This window comes from Macrobrachium nipponense, chromosome 6 (assembly GCF_015104395.2).
Source record: "Macrobrachium nipponense isolate FS-2020 chromosome 6, ASM1510439v2, whole genome shotgun sequence".
Lineage (NCBI taxonomy): Eukaryota > Metazoa > Arthropoda > Malacostraca > Decapoda > Palaemonidae > Macrobrachium > Macrobrachium nipponense.
This window is the reverse complement of record NC_061108.1, coordinates 130357792-130372884: the sequence shown is the minus strand read 5'-3', so window position 1 is coordinate 130372884 and position 15093 is coordinate 130357792. Positions and strand designations below refer to the sequence as shown.

Genomic DNA, 15093 nt, shown 5'->3' with positions numbered 1-15093 from the left:
CTTAATACGACTTTTGTATCTTGGAATTTTTCGCATTTTATTGTCCATGCTCTTGTGTTAGTTTTCAAATGCTATTCTTTTTAACACCATTCTCAGTTTATTGAAGTATATGGGAAAATACTTTCATTGTGCCTCAATATACAGGGACCTGCATTCACAATAATTTACAATTTAAAAAATAGAAAAGAATAATTATCTTTAAGGACTGACCAACTTAACCTCACTTTAATATTACACTCAAAGAGTGATAGTGTGAAAAGAAGTGAAGTTGGAGGGGAAAAATAGGTTAATGGCACTCGCTTATCTACCCCATGACATAGTTCATTTTGAATCAGAACACTTTGTTTACTGCATTTGTATACACAAAAATCCTAAATAAAATTAACATTATCCAATTACTTTCCAAGTAAAAATTATACAATTAAATATTCAGACACTACAACGGATTTAATTATAGCTGTGAAAATATATAACCCTCAACAGAATCTTACTAAGGTTTGTAGCACTTAAACAATATACTACTGAATCCACATCCAGACTGAGCATTTTGAATGGAAGCACAATTTACTGAAGATGCAAAATAAAATTAAAATTTATGTACACTATCACTATTAATCTAATGGAATGATAGAAAAAGAACCTGCAATTGAAGCATTGCTTGCAAGACATGAAGGTATTCAGCAAAACTAAAATTTTTTGTAGAAATGTAAAATTGTTACGGAAAGTGCTGACAAAAAGAGGAACACTGAAAATACCCAAAATTAATCATATGCACTCTCCCTGGGTTAGAATTGCAATGGACAGTACGGTACATCAAGAAATTGTGGAGTACAACCCCGAATTGTGTTAACCTACAACTGATCTACTGTTAACTTACTAAGGATGTTTAGTATACGGTTCAATAAGGAAATTCATACTCAGCACACACTGACATCGAGGTAAAGTATAGGATGAAAGAGGAGTTTGGGGTTACTTCACAACGAAAAAAATAAAATAAAATAAAATAAAATTAATAAATAAAAAATAATGAAAATTTAATTCATGAAAAATTAAAGGACTTTTGAAATAAATGGTAAAAAAACTAACATTTTGTATACATGAACTGTACCTTGCATTGAGGCACTGCAGGAGAGACCTCTCTAGAAATGTCACGATTCCATGAAGTTTCAGAATCTGTTAGATGAGCTGCCAATCCCAAACCCCCACTACCGCCATTATGGTGCAAGTGTCTTCCTGGCCTTGGCGATGATGGCAGCTCAGTGGGGCGGCACTCAAGTTCTGACATGTCATCAGTCATGAAGGAATTGGGTCTAGAGTCTGATGGCAGTGGAGGCGGCAACGAAGCAATGTCGCCATCGATGCCAGCATTTCTTCTCTTGTCTGTGTGATGGCGTCGTGTTGCACATCTTGCAATAACAATTATGGCAATTACAACCACAACTGCTCCAATGCCTGCCACAACTACCACCACATAATCTGAAGGAATACCAAAAATTGTATTTGTTGTGCCGGAACCTGATGGGGAGTGTTCTGAATTATCGTGAACCGAAGGTGGAGACAGATCAGGACGAAGATGTCTAGGGGGCTCAGCTCCATCCTCGAGTACAGCACCAGCCTCTACACTTTCTACCAATGAAAGACGTAAAGTTCCTTCTGCAGGTTGCACTCCAGGTGCTGGCACGTGCAACACATAATGTAATGCATCGTGCAGTGGTTTCTCTCCTTTTAAGTTCAAATTTCTGGCAACATAGTAAATGTGACCGGCACGAACCTCTTCATGTGTAAATTCTTGTACTTCATATGACCTTCCTGATCTTCTGTTACGCCTGCTAACTTTTTTAATCTTTCCAAATCGAGGTCGTCTTTTAACTTTATATTCAGGATTGCTGCCAGTTGATTCTGCCAGTTGGCTGGCATCAAGATGGTCTAGTGAGAGTCTAGTACGACCACCAACCGCTGCTATGAGAGGTTTTGATTTTAGTAAGGGAATTACATTAATGCGTACTTCAACATCTAACAGTGTTGCTTCCCAAGTCCACAAATTTACTCTAAAATTGTCACCAGATTCACTTAAATCCATCTGCATGTACAGAACTTCTCCTTTATCAATATTGACTTGTCCGAAAGTGTGTATGATTTGATCATTCATGTATAAATGACCAAACCTTGGTGGTCTTGAAACATTATAAAATATGTGATTTGGATTACCATTGGTTACAGCTGAAAGGTGATTTGAGGATATATAGGCTACAGTGGAGGCCTGCTGCAATGGCACAACTGTGTGATTAACTAGCTCAAGGGTCAATGGTTCAACTTCAACAGTGAACACAGTATATTTAGGCTTATGCTTACCATCTGAAACTTTAAAATAAAATCGAGCAGAACTGTTTGTGCCATCATGTGCATACAGAATGCGGCCATCATTCACATCCTTCTGTGAAAAAGATTTAACAGGCAACGTAAAATTATCATTGAATATTAATCGACCATGATCTGGACTACTAACAAGTTCATATACAATTTCACTTGGTAAATTATCAGGGTCAGTTGTGAGAAGACTGCCATTAGTAACAACAGCCGTTTGTCTATGAACTACGTGTAACACTGGTGCTGTTGTTACTAAAGTAAAAGGCTGGTCATTGACAGGCGTTACACTTATATTTAATGATCCATTGAAAAGCAATATATCAGGAGAAGAACCATTGCCAGCTAAAGCAATAGTGAAACCTAAATAATCACTGAGTGTATCACTGTGATCATGTTCATATCTAACACGACCTCGCTCAATGTCCTTAACGGAAATAGTGTTGCCTTCGGTTAGATTCTTTCCTTTGAGGGTAAAGAGCCCATATGCTGGTACAGAAGTTATAGTTGTAACAAGATTTGGTGTAGAAAGAACTATTCCACCAGCACCTGGATAGCTTTCAATATATTCAGAAACTGCAGACAGATTGAGGTTATCTGCTCTTACAGTAGCCTGCCCTCCCTCTGCAACAACCAGAGGTGCTAGTCCTAAGTAACGTTCAAGACCTCCTCCAGTAGGACTGGCTACAGAAATTTCCAAATGAAATTCTTGATCTTTTAAAGGTTCAGCAAATGGACTCTCCACATCAAAAACAAACATGTCTCTAGCAGACAATTCTGAAAAGGGCCGTATATGCTCAAAGAAAACACGAGACTCATTTATGTTACGCTGGGTAAAATTGTCTACTGGAACTAATACACCACCAGCTTCTTCCAGAAGGAGCTGACCGAGAACTGGTGGCTTTCTAATCATGTATACTATCGACCTCTGAGAATCATAATCATTAGTGTGAGTCAAAATAACTGTTGAGGTTATAGGTTGCTGAGTCATTGGGAACACGTGAAGGCGCTCATTATTCTCAAGAACAAGGTGAAGAGCACGAGCTGTGACTTGGAAGACACTTGATCCTGTGCTATGTACATTATCGCTTGCCTCCCAGCGGAACATTCCTGTCAATCCACCTGTAATTAAAAAGGTTAAAACATTTACACCAAGGATAGAATCATTATAAAACAATATTTGTAGCTCAAGTGACTGTGAACATTAAAACCTACATATAGCTGTCAGTAAAATTTGTTATTCATGTACACCACAGCATGGGCAACAAATTAAGTGAACCACAGTAAAATATGGCCTAAAACAGTGAATGACCCTCAACTCAGCAATGATAAATGATTATTTCATAGCTATATTTTTGACACGTTGTGAATCGCTTTATCTGAAAATAAGGTTTGGTTAGTTGCACAACGTCATTGATCATGATGTCGAAGGTTCACGAGAGGTTTAAAACTTAAAGAAATGTCAAAGGCATTTTATGGAAGATTATAAAATATAAACCATTCAACCACAAGTATGTACAGTGTGATGAAAAAAGCAGCGTTTTCAGCAAAGCTCCTACTCTGAAAATTACTGTACTACAGTAGAGGCAAATATGTCAGTTGCCAGTTCCTTATTATGTACATTAGTTATACGTTAGTCATAACTTATTAAAAAATGAAAGAAAAGCGAACTTATTCAAAAATGAAAGAAAAGCGTTACATACCTAAAAAAATATATTTTTTCTACGACTGGAAAATATACTTCATAGATAAATTAATCAATGATATCTACTAACTAGTGATTCAGGTACATGTAGTGAGCTTGATTTAGGTACAGAAAGTGGTGACGTCATACAACCACAAATAACTACAATACAGACTTGATCGAGATCTTACTAATCAACTGAACTACATATGTACAGTATTGCAAAATAACACTGGCAATAATTAAATCCACTGAACGTAAAGAATTGGGACTTTTTCCGTAATCAGTACTGGGGATATTCTTTTCCTTAATACAGTTTCCATCATTATTATACTTAATTTTAATCATCACTGTTAAAGGTATTTAGTAGTGCTCAATAACCTCTCCTATTGATTACACTTGGTTTAATTAGTGGGAAAATGTGTGCCACTACTTATGACTTTAGGACTGTCCGAAGTACCACATTTACTTTATGATAGATGGTGACTGCATACCTTGGCCGTCGAGTCACGTGTCTGAATGCTATTCCTGGAAGGTATACCTCAAGCACCATTCATTGCTCATTTTCAAGTTTTTATTTGTTTACCTAAATATGTCTCATGTTCTTTATTACTCCATAAAATCGGGGGGTTATGTAAATACTTTTATGGAATTGCTGCTTTTAAGAATTATTTCCTATAATGCCCACTGACTACACACATGCAGTCCCCGGGTTACGTCAGTTTTGGGTTATGTTGTTCCGGACTTATGGCGCTGTTAATCGAATTTTTCAGCGCTTAAGTGGATTTACAGTGCCGTTACTTACCTGCTTTACGGTGCTGTAACCTGGGCTTACAGTGCTGAAAGTGTTATTTAATCCCATTATTATTATAATGATTCAGGTTAAGGCAATTTTCGGCTTACAGCACCCTGTTGGGAATGGAACCCCCACTGTAACCTAGGGACTACTACTATATGTAAAGGAGGAACTGATAAATACAGCACATAAAAATGAGTTAAAATTACTGGCAGCCACAAGACAAAGGCCAATACTTGCATTTGGCTAGCTTTCAGCTAAACAAAGTGATGAATGCAGGTTTGAAGTAATCACATAATTCAAGCCAATAGCTCTGAGCTCTCTCTCATCACCTGGGTTTCCCAGGTTCTCCAAGATGACAGGTGCATTATCAAAGCAGGGTATCTCTTAAGTCCGAAGAAATTGAATCTAATACAGCAACGAGTAGCCGTTTTTAAAAGGAGAGAGGGTTGGGGGGGGGGGTTGGAAGGCGAGAAGGGCAAGAGGTTATTCCTTGTTGTGCCATAATGAAATTCTTCAGTGGTGAAAAATGCCTCGTTATTGATGCGTAATTAATTTTCTTCAAAAAAATGTAAAAGGGGAAATTCCTTTATTCACCAACCGTAGATCGTTCTACATGTTAGACGGCACGAAACTTACCAACAAAAGTCTATTTTTCTAAGAAAGAATGAAAAAATTGTGTATGTATACGAGAAACTGCTTAAAATTAATAGCTAAAACGAGCTCGATGCCTGTGTTTGTGGTCTAGAATAAACCCGTAATTAGTAATCATGGATCGTTCTCTCTCTTGGATAAATTCTTGCCTGATATATATTAGTTTTAGGAAAACACATTAAAGGAATTTCGGTTATCTTCAAGTACCAAACAAGTTGAATGGTTGGTCGAAAGTTCATGCCAGTCAATAAGTATATTTCCTCTTATTTTTCGATAAATAATTTTTTTTTAAATCTATTCTCGTTTCGATTTAAAGTCTACTGCAAAAATTCGCTACAGGTCGACAGCAACGTATATATATTTTCCCGTAAGATGTGGGAGTTTTAATCTTGCATCAATATTCACATCTGTTCTGTCATCACTACATTGAATCTTTTCCAGTAGATTTGCAATTTGTCGGTTTCTCAGGCCTCACGATTCTAACAATTAAACACCTCAGAGGCATAGGATTCTAACAATTAATCACCTTACAGGCATAGGATTCTAACAATTAATCACCTTACAGGCATAGGATTCTAACAATTAATCACCTTACAGGCATAGGATTCTAACAATTAATCACCTTACAGGCATAGGATTCTAACAATTAATCACCCCAGAGGCATAGGATTCTAACTATTAATCACCTTCCCAGGATATTAGTTCTACAATTAATCACCTTACAGGCATAGGATTCTAACAATTAATCACCCAGAGGCATAGGATTCTAACTATTAATTACCTCGGAGGCATATTTTTCTAACAATTAATTACCTTGGAGGCATAGCTCGCATACAATGCAGCTGCAACTGTCTCGAACAAGCTGTACTACTGCAAGCTGCCAGTAAACTTGTAACCACGGTTTTCAGCACTGCTTTGTTAAACATGAGGACAAGAAACTATCTAGGCTACAGTAGGGTTTCTTCTTTCTTGTTTTACTATGCATGGAAGTTTGTTTGTTTGTACGGTGTTTTCGTTGTATGGAACCAGTGGTTATTCAGCAACGGGACCAACGGCTTTAGTGACTTCCGAACCACGTCGAGAGTGAACTTCTATCACCACAAATACACATCTCTTACCCCATCAGCAGAATGCCCGAGAATCGAACTCTCTGCCACCGAGGTGGCAGGTCAAGACCATACGGATCACGCCACTATTTACGGAAGTGATGTTATCTAAGGGTGTTTTCAGTTAAAAATATAAAAAAATAACCTTTTAAAAATATTCTGATTAACTGTAATTTGAGAAGCTATACGCACATGTGCTACTACTGTCAAGGTCTCTCCAAAAAAGGAAGCCGGAAAAGGTATGAGTGAATTACCATTTGCCCCTTCTCTCTCTCTCTCTCTCTCTCTCTCTCTCTCTCTCTCTCTCTCTCTCTCTCTCCACCAACGTTAAAAGGACTTGAAGAAACGTAAATCGATTATAACCAGTTTTGGGGAAGGAATAAAACACCTGAAAAAACTTTTAAATAGATTACTACCAGTTTTGGAGATGGAGTCAAAAGGCTGAACCTAACAAATGGACATAAATAAACACACATTCAATAAAAATTACAATCCTTAAAACCATGCCTTCATTCTGACTTTTTTCACATTCAAAAAACATTAACTAGTTATACGAGAATAAAACGATATTTCCTGATTTTTCACGAAAGACATGGAAGCCGGTAGGAGCCAATGCACCACAACAAAAGCTACAAAAGCTGCCAGACCTGAACAAAGAAAACCTATAAAAAACAAAAAAGGTTTCCGGAGCTGCTACTCATGAATAATAATATTCGAAATAGAAAAAATAATGATTTAATTAAAAAAATGCTCATAGTAGCACGAGTCATCAAATGGAGAAAGAAATCCACAGTTATGTAAATTTAAATATATGTACATTTACATAACTGTGGATTTGTTTCTCCAATGATTTAATTCCTAAAAAATTATCCTTACAATGTGAAAGAACCTCCGACATAAAAAATAAACCTTACCCTCAGGAACAGGGGACAAAATATTGCGAAGAAACTTACCGGTATGGATGAAGTAGACCCGGCCATTATTTATATCCGCCTGGGTGACAGCAGAGACAGGATGGGTGAGATTGGAGGACAAGGCCACGAAACCTGAGGTTGGGGTCCCCAATGTTATGCTGATATTTTCGGGTTCAGTGTCTGGGTCCATGACGCCTGTCGACAACAACAGTTTGAGTATGGTTAGATTTAAACTGCTTCGAATTGCGCGCGCGTGCACGCACAAACATAATATATACATATATAAATACATATAATGTATACGCACACATATACATGCATATATAAATACATATAATGTATACATACACATACACACAGACATATAAATATATAGTCTTAACTTAGTTATTCACTAGCAGACAAATGTACCCCATATTAACTATGCACTTTCTATATGGGTCATGTGGAAAAGTGACGTCGATTGTTATAAAGTACTTATTAAGTTATTAAGTATGTGTACTATTAATAAAGATATTGAATCAAGATGCATTACATTCATTCCTTCAATGGGGAGGTACCACTAACAGAGAAAAGAGAACAATAAAAAAAAGAATACCAGGCCAGATGAAATTACTTTACTACCGATCACAATGAAATCAATATATAATGTTAAAAAAAATGTACACCAATTCATAATAAAAAAAAACTTATTTGAAAAGGAATCTAATTCATATATATATGAAAAAGGAGTTCCAAAAGAGGAAGGGGAAGTCGACCCGTACCTAAATTTGAGGACGTGATGGGAACTCTGTTTCCCTCCCAGATCTGGAGGCCCGTGTTATTGATAATGAAAGGCGCTTCGTCATTGATGCCTCTCACGGTGACGTTTATGTTAGCTGGGGCACTCTGGCGGATGTCGGACACGGCTACGATGCTGAAAGTGTCCATTAGTTGCTCGGAGCCGTCGTGGACGTACTGGAAGACAAAGCAAAAAGGCGGACGAATAGTAAGGAAATCTCAGTTTATCTGGTCTCAAAACAATAGAAGAAGAATGTAACTACTTTGGTAACTCCATACTTACGGACAATCAAAATATTCACATGAGATTCATAGATACAAATCACCTATTGTTTCGTGCACCAATCACATAAAAAAAAAGTTTCACTATCATTTATTTGTCAAAGGAAAAATGAATGACGAGCTTTACTCAAAATGGTAAGCTTACAGCGAGTGATCCCGTGTCACTGTGGATGCTACGTGAATTTTTATCAAAGCTATAAAATAAATTTGAGGTCAAACGGATTTTAAATTATTCGCCCAAGTCAAAGACTACAATTTCAATTTAGATTTCTATAAAAGCCAAAATCCATATAAAATAACACAAAAGTAGTAGGTAGTAACATCAAATAATTAAACACAACAACCTTCTAAATGGGAAAAGTTATGGCGTAAGCTGATGGGTTACCTGTAACTGTTGAAAGTAAGACGAATTAAATAACTGGATTTAGCGGCGCCTCGACTAGGGTAACTGAATAAGAGAACTTGTCAAGTTTATTTTTACACTAAAGAGTAAAAATAATCAACGCACACCAGAAAACTCATTATATATATATATATATATATATCTATATATATATATATATAATATAAAAAATGTATAAGCCACGAAGGAAAGTGAAACACTGGAGTAGCTCCTAGATCTTTCGACTCACGTCCTTTACTTAGCAGACGAAAGATCTTGCAGTAACTCCAGTGTTCCACACTTTCTTCTAGGGCTTATGGTTACCTTTAATTTGTGCATCTATCACGCTCTAAAACTTTCGTGATTCTGTTATATATATATATATATATATATATATATATATATATATAATATATATATATATATATTACACGTGCACGTATAAATATTATACGTGATGACGTCACGGATATATATAGGCAAATAAGTAATTTTTCAGCACAATTAGCTTCGCGTCACCTGCGATAGCCTACAGGTCTAATTTTAACAAACCTATACATAAATTTTTTTTTATTCGAGTTATGGTATAAAATAAACGCGTTCACCATAGTCTATGTGAGGTCATTCGGATTGACGTCAATAACAACGTTCATTTGGGTGCGTATGACGAAATTCCAAAGGACATTTAGAAGAATAAATTTTTTTTTTACAGTTATCAGCTAATTGCAATACAGCTAAAAATGTCACGTGACCCACGTCATCAAAATTTTTCAAAGTATAAACTGCAGGTTTCATGATTCAAAAGTGGAAAGTCTCAACAAAATTTAAGCGGACAATCTTCCTAAACAAAAAATCTGCCTTACTATCAGTCCATAATAATAACAGTTAATCTGCTTTACTATCAGTCAATAATAATAACAGTTAATCTGCCTTACTATCAGTCAATAATAATAACAGTTAATCTGCTTTACTATCAGTCAATAATAATAACAATTAATCTGCCTTACTATCAGTCACTAATAATAACAATATATCTTCCTTACTATCAGTCCAATAATATAAAAAAAATTAATCTGCTTACTATCAGTCACTATATTAACAATATATCTGCCTTACTATCAGTCAATAATAATAACAATTAATCTGCATTACTATAAGCCACTAATAATAACAATATATCTACCATACACTATCAAGCGGTCAATAAACATCTATTAACATTAATCTGCATTACTATCAGTCACTAATATAACAATTTATATGCCTTACTATAAGCCACTAATAATAACAATATATCTGCCATACTATTCAGTCACAATAATAACAATTAATCTGCTTTACTATCAGTCACTAATAATAACAATTAATCTGCCTTACTATCAGTCAATAATATAGCATTAATCTGCCTTACTATCAGTCAACAATAATAACAATTAATCTGCCTTACTATCAGTCACTAATAATAACAATATATCTGCCTTACTATCAGTCAACAATAATAACAATTAATCTGCCTTACTATCAGTCACTAATAATAACAATATATCTGCCTTACTATCAGTCAATAATAATCTGCCTTACTATCAGTCACTAATAATAACAATATATCTGCCTTACTATCAGTCAACAATAATAACAATTAATCTGCCTTACTATCAGTCACAAATAACAACAATTAATCTGCCTTACTATCAGTCAATAATAATAACAATTAATCTGCCTTACTATCAGTCAATAATAATAACAATATATCTGCCTTACTATCAGTCTCAACATAATAACAATTAATCTGGTCCTTGCTATCAGTCAACTAAATAATAAAAAACAATATATTCCTGCCTTCCACCTATCAGTCAACAATAACTCACAATTCAATCTGCCGTTAACTATCAGTCACGTAATAATTAACAATTAATCTCGCCCGTTACTATCAAGTCAACAATAATAACAATTAATCTAATAATTAATCTGCCTTACTATCAGTCAACAATAATAACAATTAATCTGTCTTACTATCAGTCACTAATAACAACAATTAATCTGCCTTACTATCAGTCAATAATAACAATAATTAATCTGCCTTACTATCAGTCAATAATAACAACAATTAATCTGCCTTACTATCAGTCAATATTAATAACATTTAATCTGCCTTACTATCAGTCAATAATAATAACAATTATATCAATAATAACATAAATACTGACATAGAGCTCTTGAATTCCTAACCACCTACCAAAACAAGGCCCTGTTGCAACTGCAGAGGCGTGAAAGCCTGGATCCTGCGCCCGGGGGTCGATGACAGCTGCAACTGACCGGCCCCTGGCTGCTTCACGACGAGGTACTGACCGATCTTGTCCGTGTAGTACTCGGTCAGGACGGTGACCACGTCCGCCGTCACGATCGTCTGGGAGCCTTCCTCAACCTCCAGCGATCCGGCTAGGAGGTAGATGGTCTTCGGGATGACCTGTGGGAATGGAGAGAGATGACTGGTTAAGAGTAAATGGGAGAGAGGAGAGAAGAGAGAGGAAGAGGAGGGGAGAGAGAGAGCGAGAGAGAGAGAGAGAGAGAGAGAGAGAGAGAGAGAGAGAGAGAGAGAGAGAGAGAGCTTTTAACAGCAGCAGGACAAATTCATACCAAGGTGAAGACGCAGGTTATATATATATATATATATATATATATATATATATATATATATATATACATACCTATATATATACATATATATGTATATATATATGTATATATATATATATATATATATATATATATATATATATATATATATATATATATTTATTTATTTATATATAATATATATATATATATATATATATATATATATATATATATATATATATATATATATATATATATATATATATATATATATATATATATATATATATATATATATATTATTATATATATATATATATATATATATATATACACACACATTTAACATGCATACATTATACATGTAATTATATATATATATATATATATATATTATTATATGTATATTACTATATATATTATGTATTATGTTATGTATAACACGGACCACTCAATAAATTCCTTCGCAGTTTGCAGACGAAGGCAAAAATACAGCCGAGTCTGTGCGGAGACCCTTAAAACCTTCCTGACGAAGAATGGCTCCCAGAGAAGACACTCGTACGGAAGAATGATCACAGTTAGAGAGGTGTGCTAGTATGAAAAAAATGGCAAAAGTTTGGGACTGGAAGAGAAATGGAAAAGAAACTCTTTAAATGTAGTATCCGTTTTGTCTTTACTTTTATATTGTGCATTATTTCCTACAGATAGTAATCTGATTTTAATCATTTCTACTTCATTAAAAGTTCTGCTTTGCCTTAAGTTAAAGAGGTACAGCTAAAACGAATATAAATAGTTGACTACAGCTTCTCTCTTTTCCATTTAAAGGAAAAGTAACTGGAGCGGAAATCACAGTTAACAGGGTCCTTTTCACTTAGTGCAGGAATAAAATTGGCTCCTGTCTCAAATAAATATTCGAAATTTCCAGTTGGAGCAACTTCAAAAGGAAGGCAATTTGGTTACTTCCAGAATTCACTTGTAAGAAAGGATTCCACTTTATCCTGCTTCTTTTATTACATTCACGATGTCATGTCCAGCGAATTCAAAATGTGTGTGTACAAGACTGCGTTTATACACCCAAGCTTGAAGGATATATATTTTTTATATTAATTCACAATTAGAAGTCTATATACCTGCTACGTTGTGAGTATTTTATATATGCTGGTAAATAAAAAAAAATTGGATAGACTTGGTATAAAATTTTGGGCAAAACATTAATGAAAATAAATTCATATTTGGTTAACTTAAGATCGTGGGTGTTTTATTTTTATTTTATTTTATTATTAATATTTTTGCAGAGGTCTGCTGTGTGGTATAACTATTCAATGTTAAGGATTCTGCCGTCTTACCAATGAGCCTATTATTATGACGTTAATCATTTTTAACGAATATAAATGCTTTACTCCCTCAACTCTCCGTGAAAATAACGAAAAAATATTGGCTCGTATTCTATAATTATGAATTAACAAAATTAATCAATCACCCAAAAAGCTTGACAGAACTAGCACTTCAACCTGAGACCTTACTTAATGTCACCTTGAAGGTGAAGTATACAAAGTTCATTTTTCCCAACACTCTGAAAACACCCACTTTCATAACAAAACACTACAGAAAATGTAAGCATCGCCATCATCACATTTTCAAGCCAGATTTCCCATTTACCAGGTTTTATCTTCAGTAAAGTCTCAGCTCTCTTTTCTGTGCTGAATTTTTTCTGCCATATTCCTCATCTGGTCCATCTTCAGAATTATGGGGCCTGCCCGCTGGTTTTCCCATTGTTATTTTGTTAAACTACTTTTGTGACTATTCCTCAACCTGGTCACCCTTACTTGTCCAAATTATCTCGATGTTTGTTATCTAAGTCTATTTTCTTGATTCTGGACACCGCATTTATCAACAGCTTCTTCCTTTGGTAATATGGTCTTTATAACACATTAGCCGTGAATCTAAAAATGTAGTCACAGCTCTTCAACACTAAATTGAAAAAATTTTATACAAATGATTTTAATACCAGTGCTGGCATTGTCCCACTATCTTCATTACAGGTTTAATTTGTCCAGTTTCATCTCAAATATATTATGCTTGGTTATACATGGCTTTCTAACATCAACCCCCCGCCCCCCCAACCCTATTCATACAACTCTGCTCTTTGTCTACTTCTGACAGAACTTAAAAGGTCTTCAATTACCATTAATTCATTTTGAATTCACCACCTATCTCACACTATTTTTTTTTTACCTAATGTCAAGCCAAAATTAGCTGCTGCCTTTCGTATTCCTTCTTCCAACAGTCTACTCTCCTTCCCCCACCAATTTTCAATCATATATGTAGAGAAACCTTTCCATTCACTCCATTCTACTTATAAGTCTTTTTCAACTCGTTTTTCCCTCATTATCAACTGTACTTGCATCAATTTTATACTCTACCAATCATGTATTACCTGGTATAATAATAAAACCAAGTTTTTCTAGGGTAAAATTCAAATTTCACTGTTCCTTAGGATGCCAGAAAAAAAAACATTCTTTTTTATATATAACTGTCCCTGTAATCTGGCTGCAGCCTCCTCTTATTGCTTGTTTGGTTTATATAAACTGGCGTCAAACCACCACATAAAGGAAGAACTAACCAATGGGAGGGACTAACAAAATTAGGAGGTATTAATGGGAATCAAATTATTATACAAATTAAATGCAGACATTTCTGAGGGTGAACTTGAAGTCTCCGAGAAATTTTTTTATTTTGAGTGTACTTATACATTATTAACTGTCACAAAATTGACATTAACAGAAAGTTTAACAAATTACGAGACACTTCAAACGCTAATAGTGGTGTGGACCATAAAAAAAAGGGACAACACTACCCCACAATGTAATTACGTTTTACACCACATCTCGACGAAAATAATCCACGAATCGTCACAAAACAACTAAAGAAACAAGAGGAGGAGAAAATAGGCCCCTCGCTTTATCCTCTCAGTGGGAGTAAATTGTCATAAAGCTGCGAACAATTCATGCAAATTTACTTGGTAACAATGTCAAGAGAGGTAATGAGTGAAATCTAGTTAGGAATTACACCGGCAACGGCACTCTTTTATAGGGCCATTTTTACCAAACCTTTTCCGGCCGGAGCCATCAACTATTCTTCCATTTAAATTATGAAGTTACTAGTAATACAAAGACCGCCAGAATTGACCCTGACCCCTTTTCCGTGACCGTTATGCATTTTTTTTTTTATGTTTTTTTACGTTGCATGGAACGGGTGGTTATTCAGCAACGGGACCAACGGCTTTACGTGACTTCCGAACCACGTCGAGAGTGAGCTTCTATCTCAAGAAATACATATCTCTAACCCCTCAGTGGAATGACCGAGATCGAACTCGCGGCCACCGAGGTGGCAGGCCAAGACCGTACCAATCACATCACTGAGGCGCTACTAGATTTTTTTTTTTTTTTTTTTAGGTCGGATTAAATAAAACATGATTAGTGACAAATTTTTCAGAGCTATTACGGCTTTCA

At 35.2% G+C, this 15093-nt stretch overlaps 1 protein-coding gene across 1 annotated transcript in view; it reads right to left on the bottom strand.

Moving 5' to 3' along the window:
* Positions 1-15093, bottom strand: part of LOC135216639 (chondroitin sulfate proteoglycan 4-like) — a 413166-nt gene that overhangs the window by 9073 nt on the left and 389000 nt on the right. The window contains 4 exon segments of the mRNA XM_064252023.1: positions 1109-3486; positions 7558-7713; positions 8283-8475; positions 11199-11429. Of these exon segments, the coding sequence (XP_064108093.1) occupies positions 1109-3486; positions 7558-7713; positions 8283-8475; positions 11199-11429 (2958 nt within the window).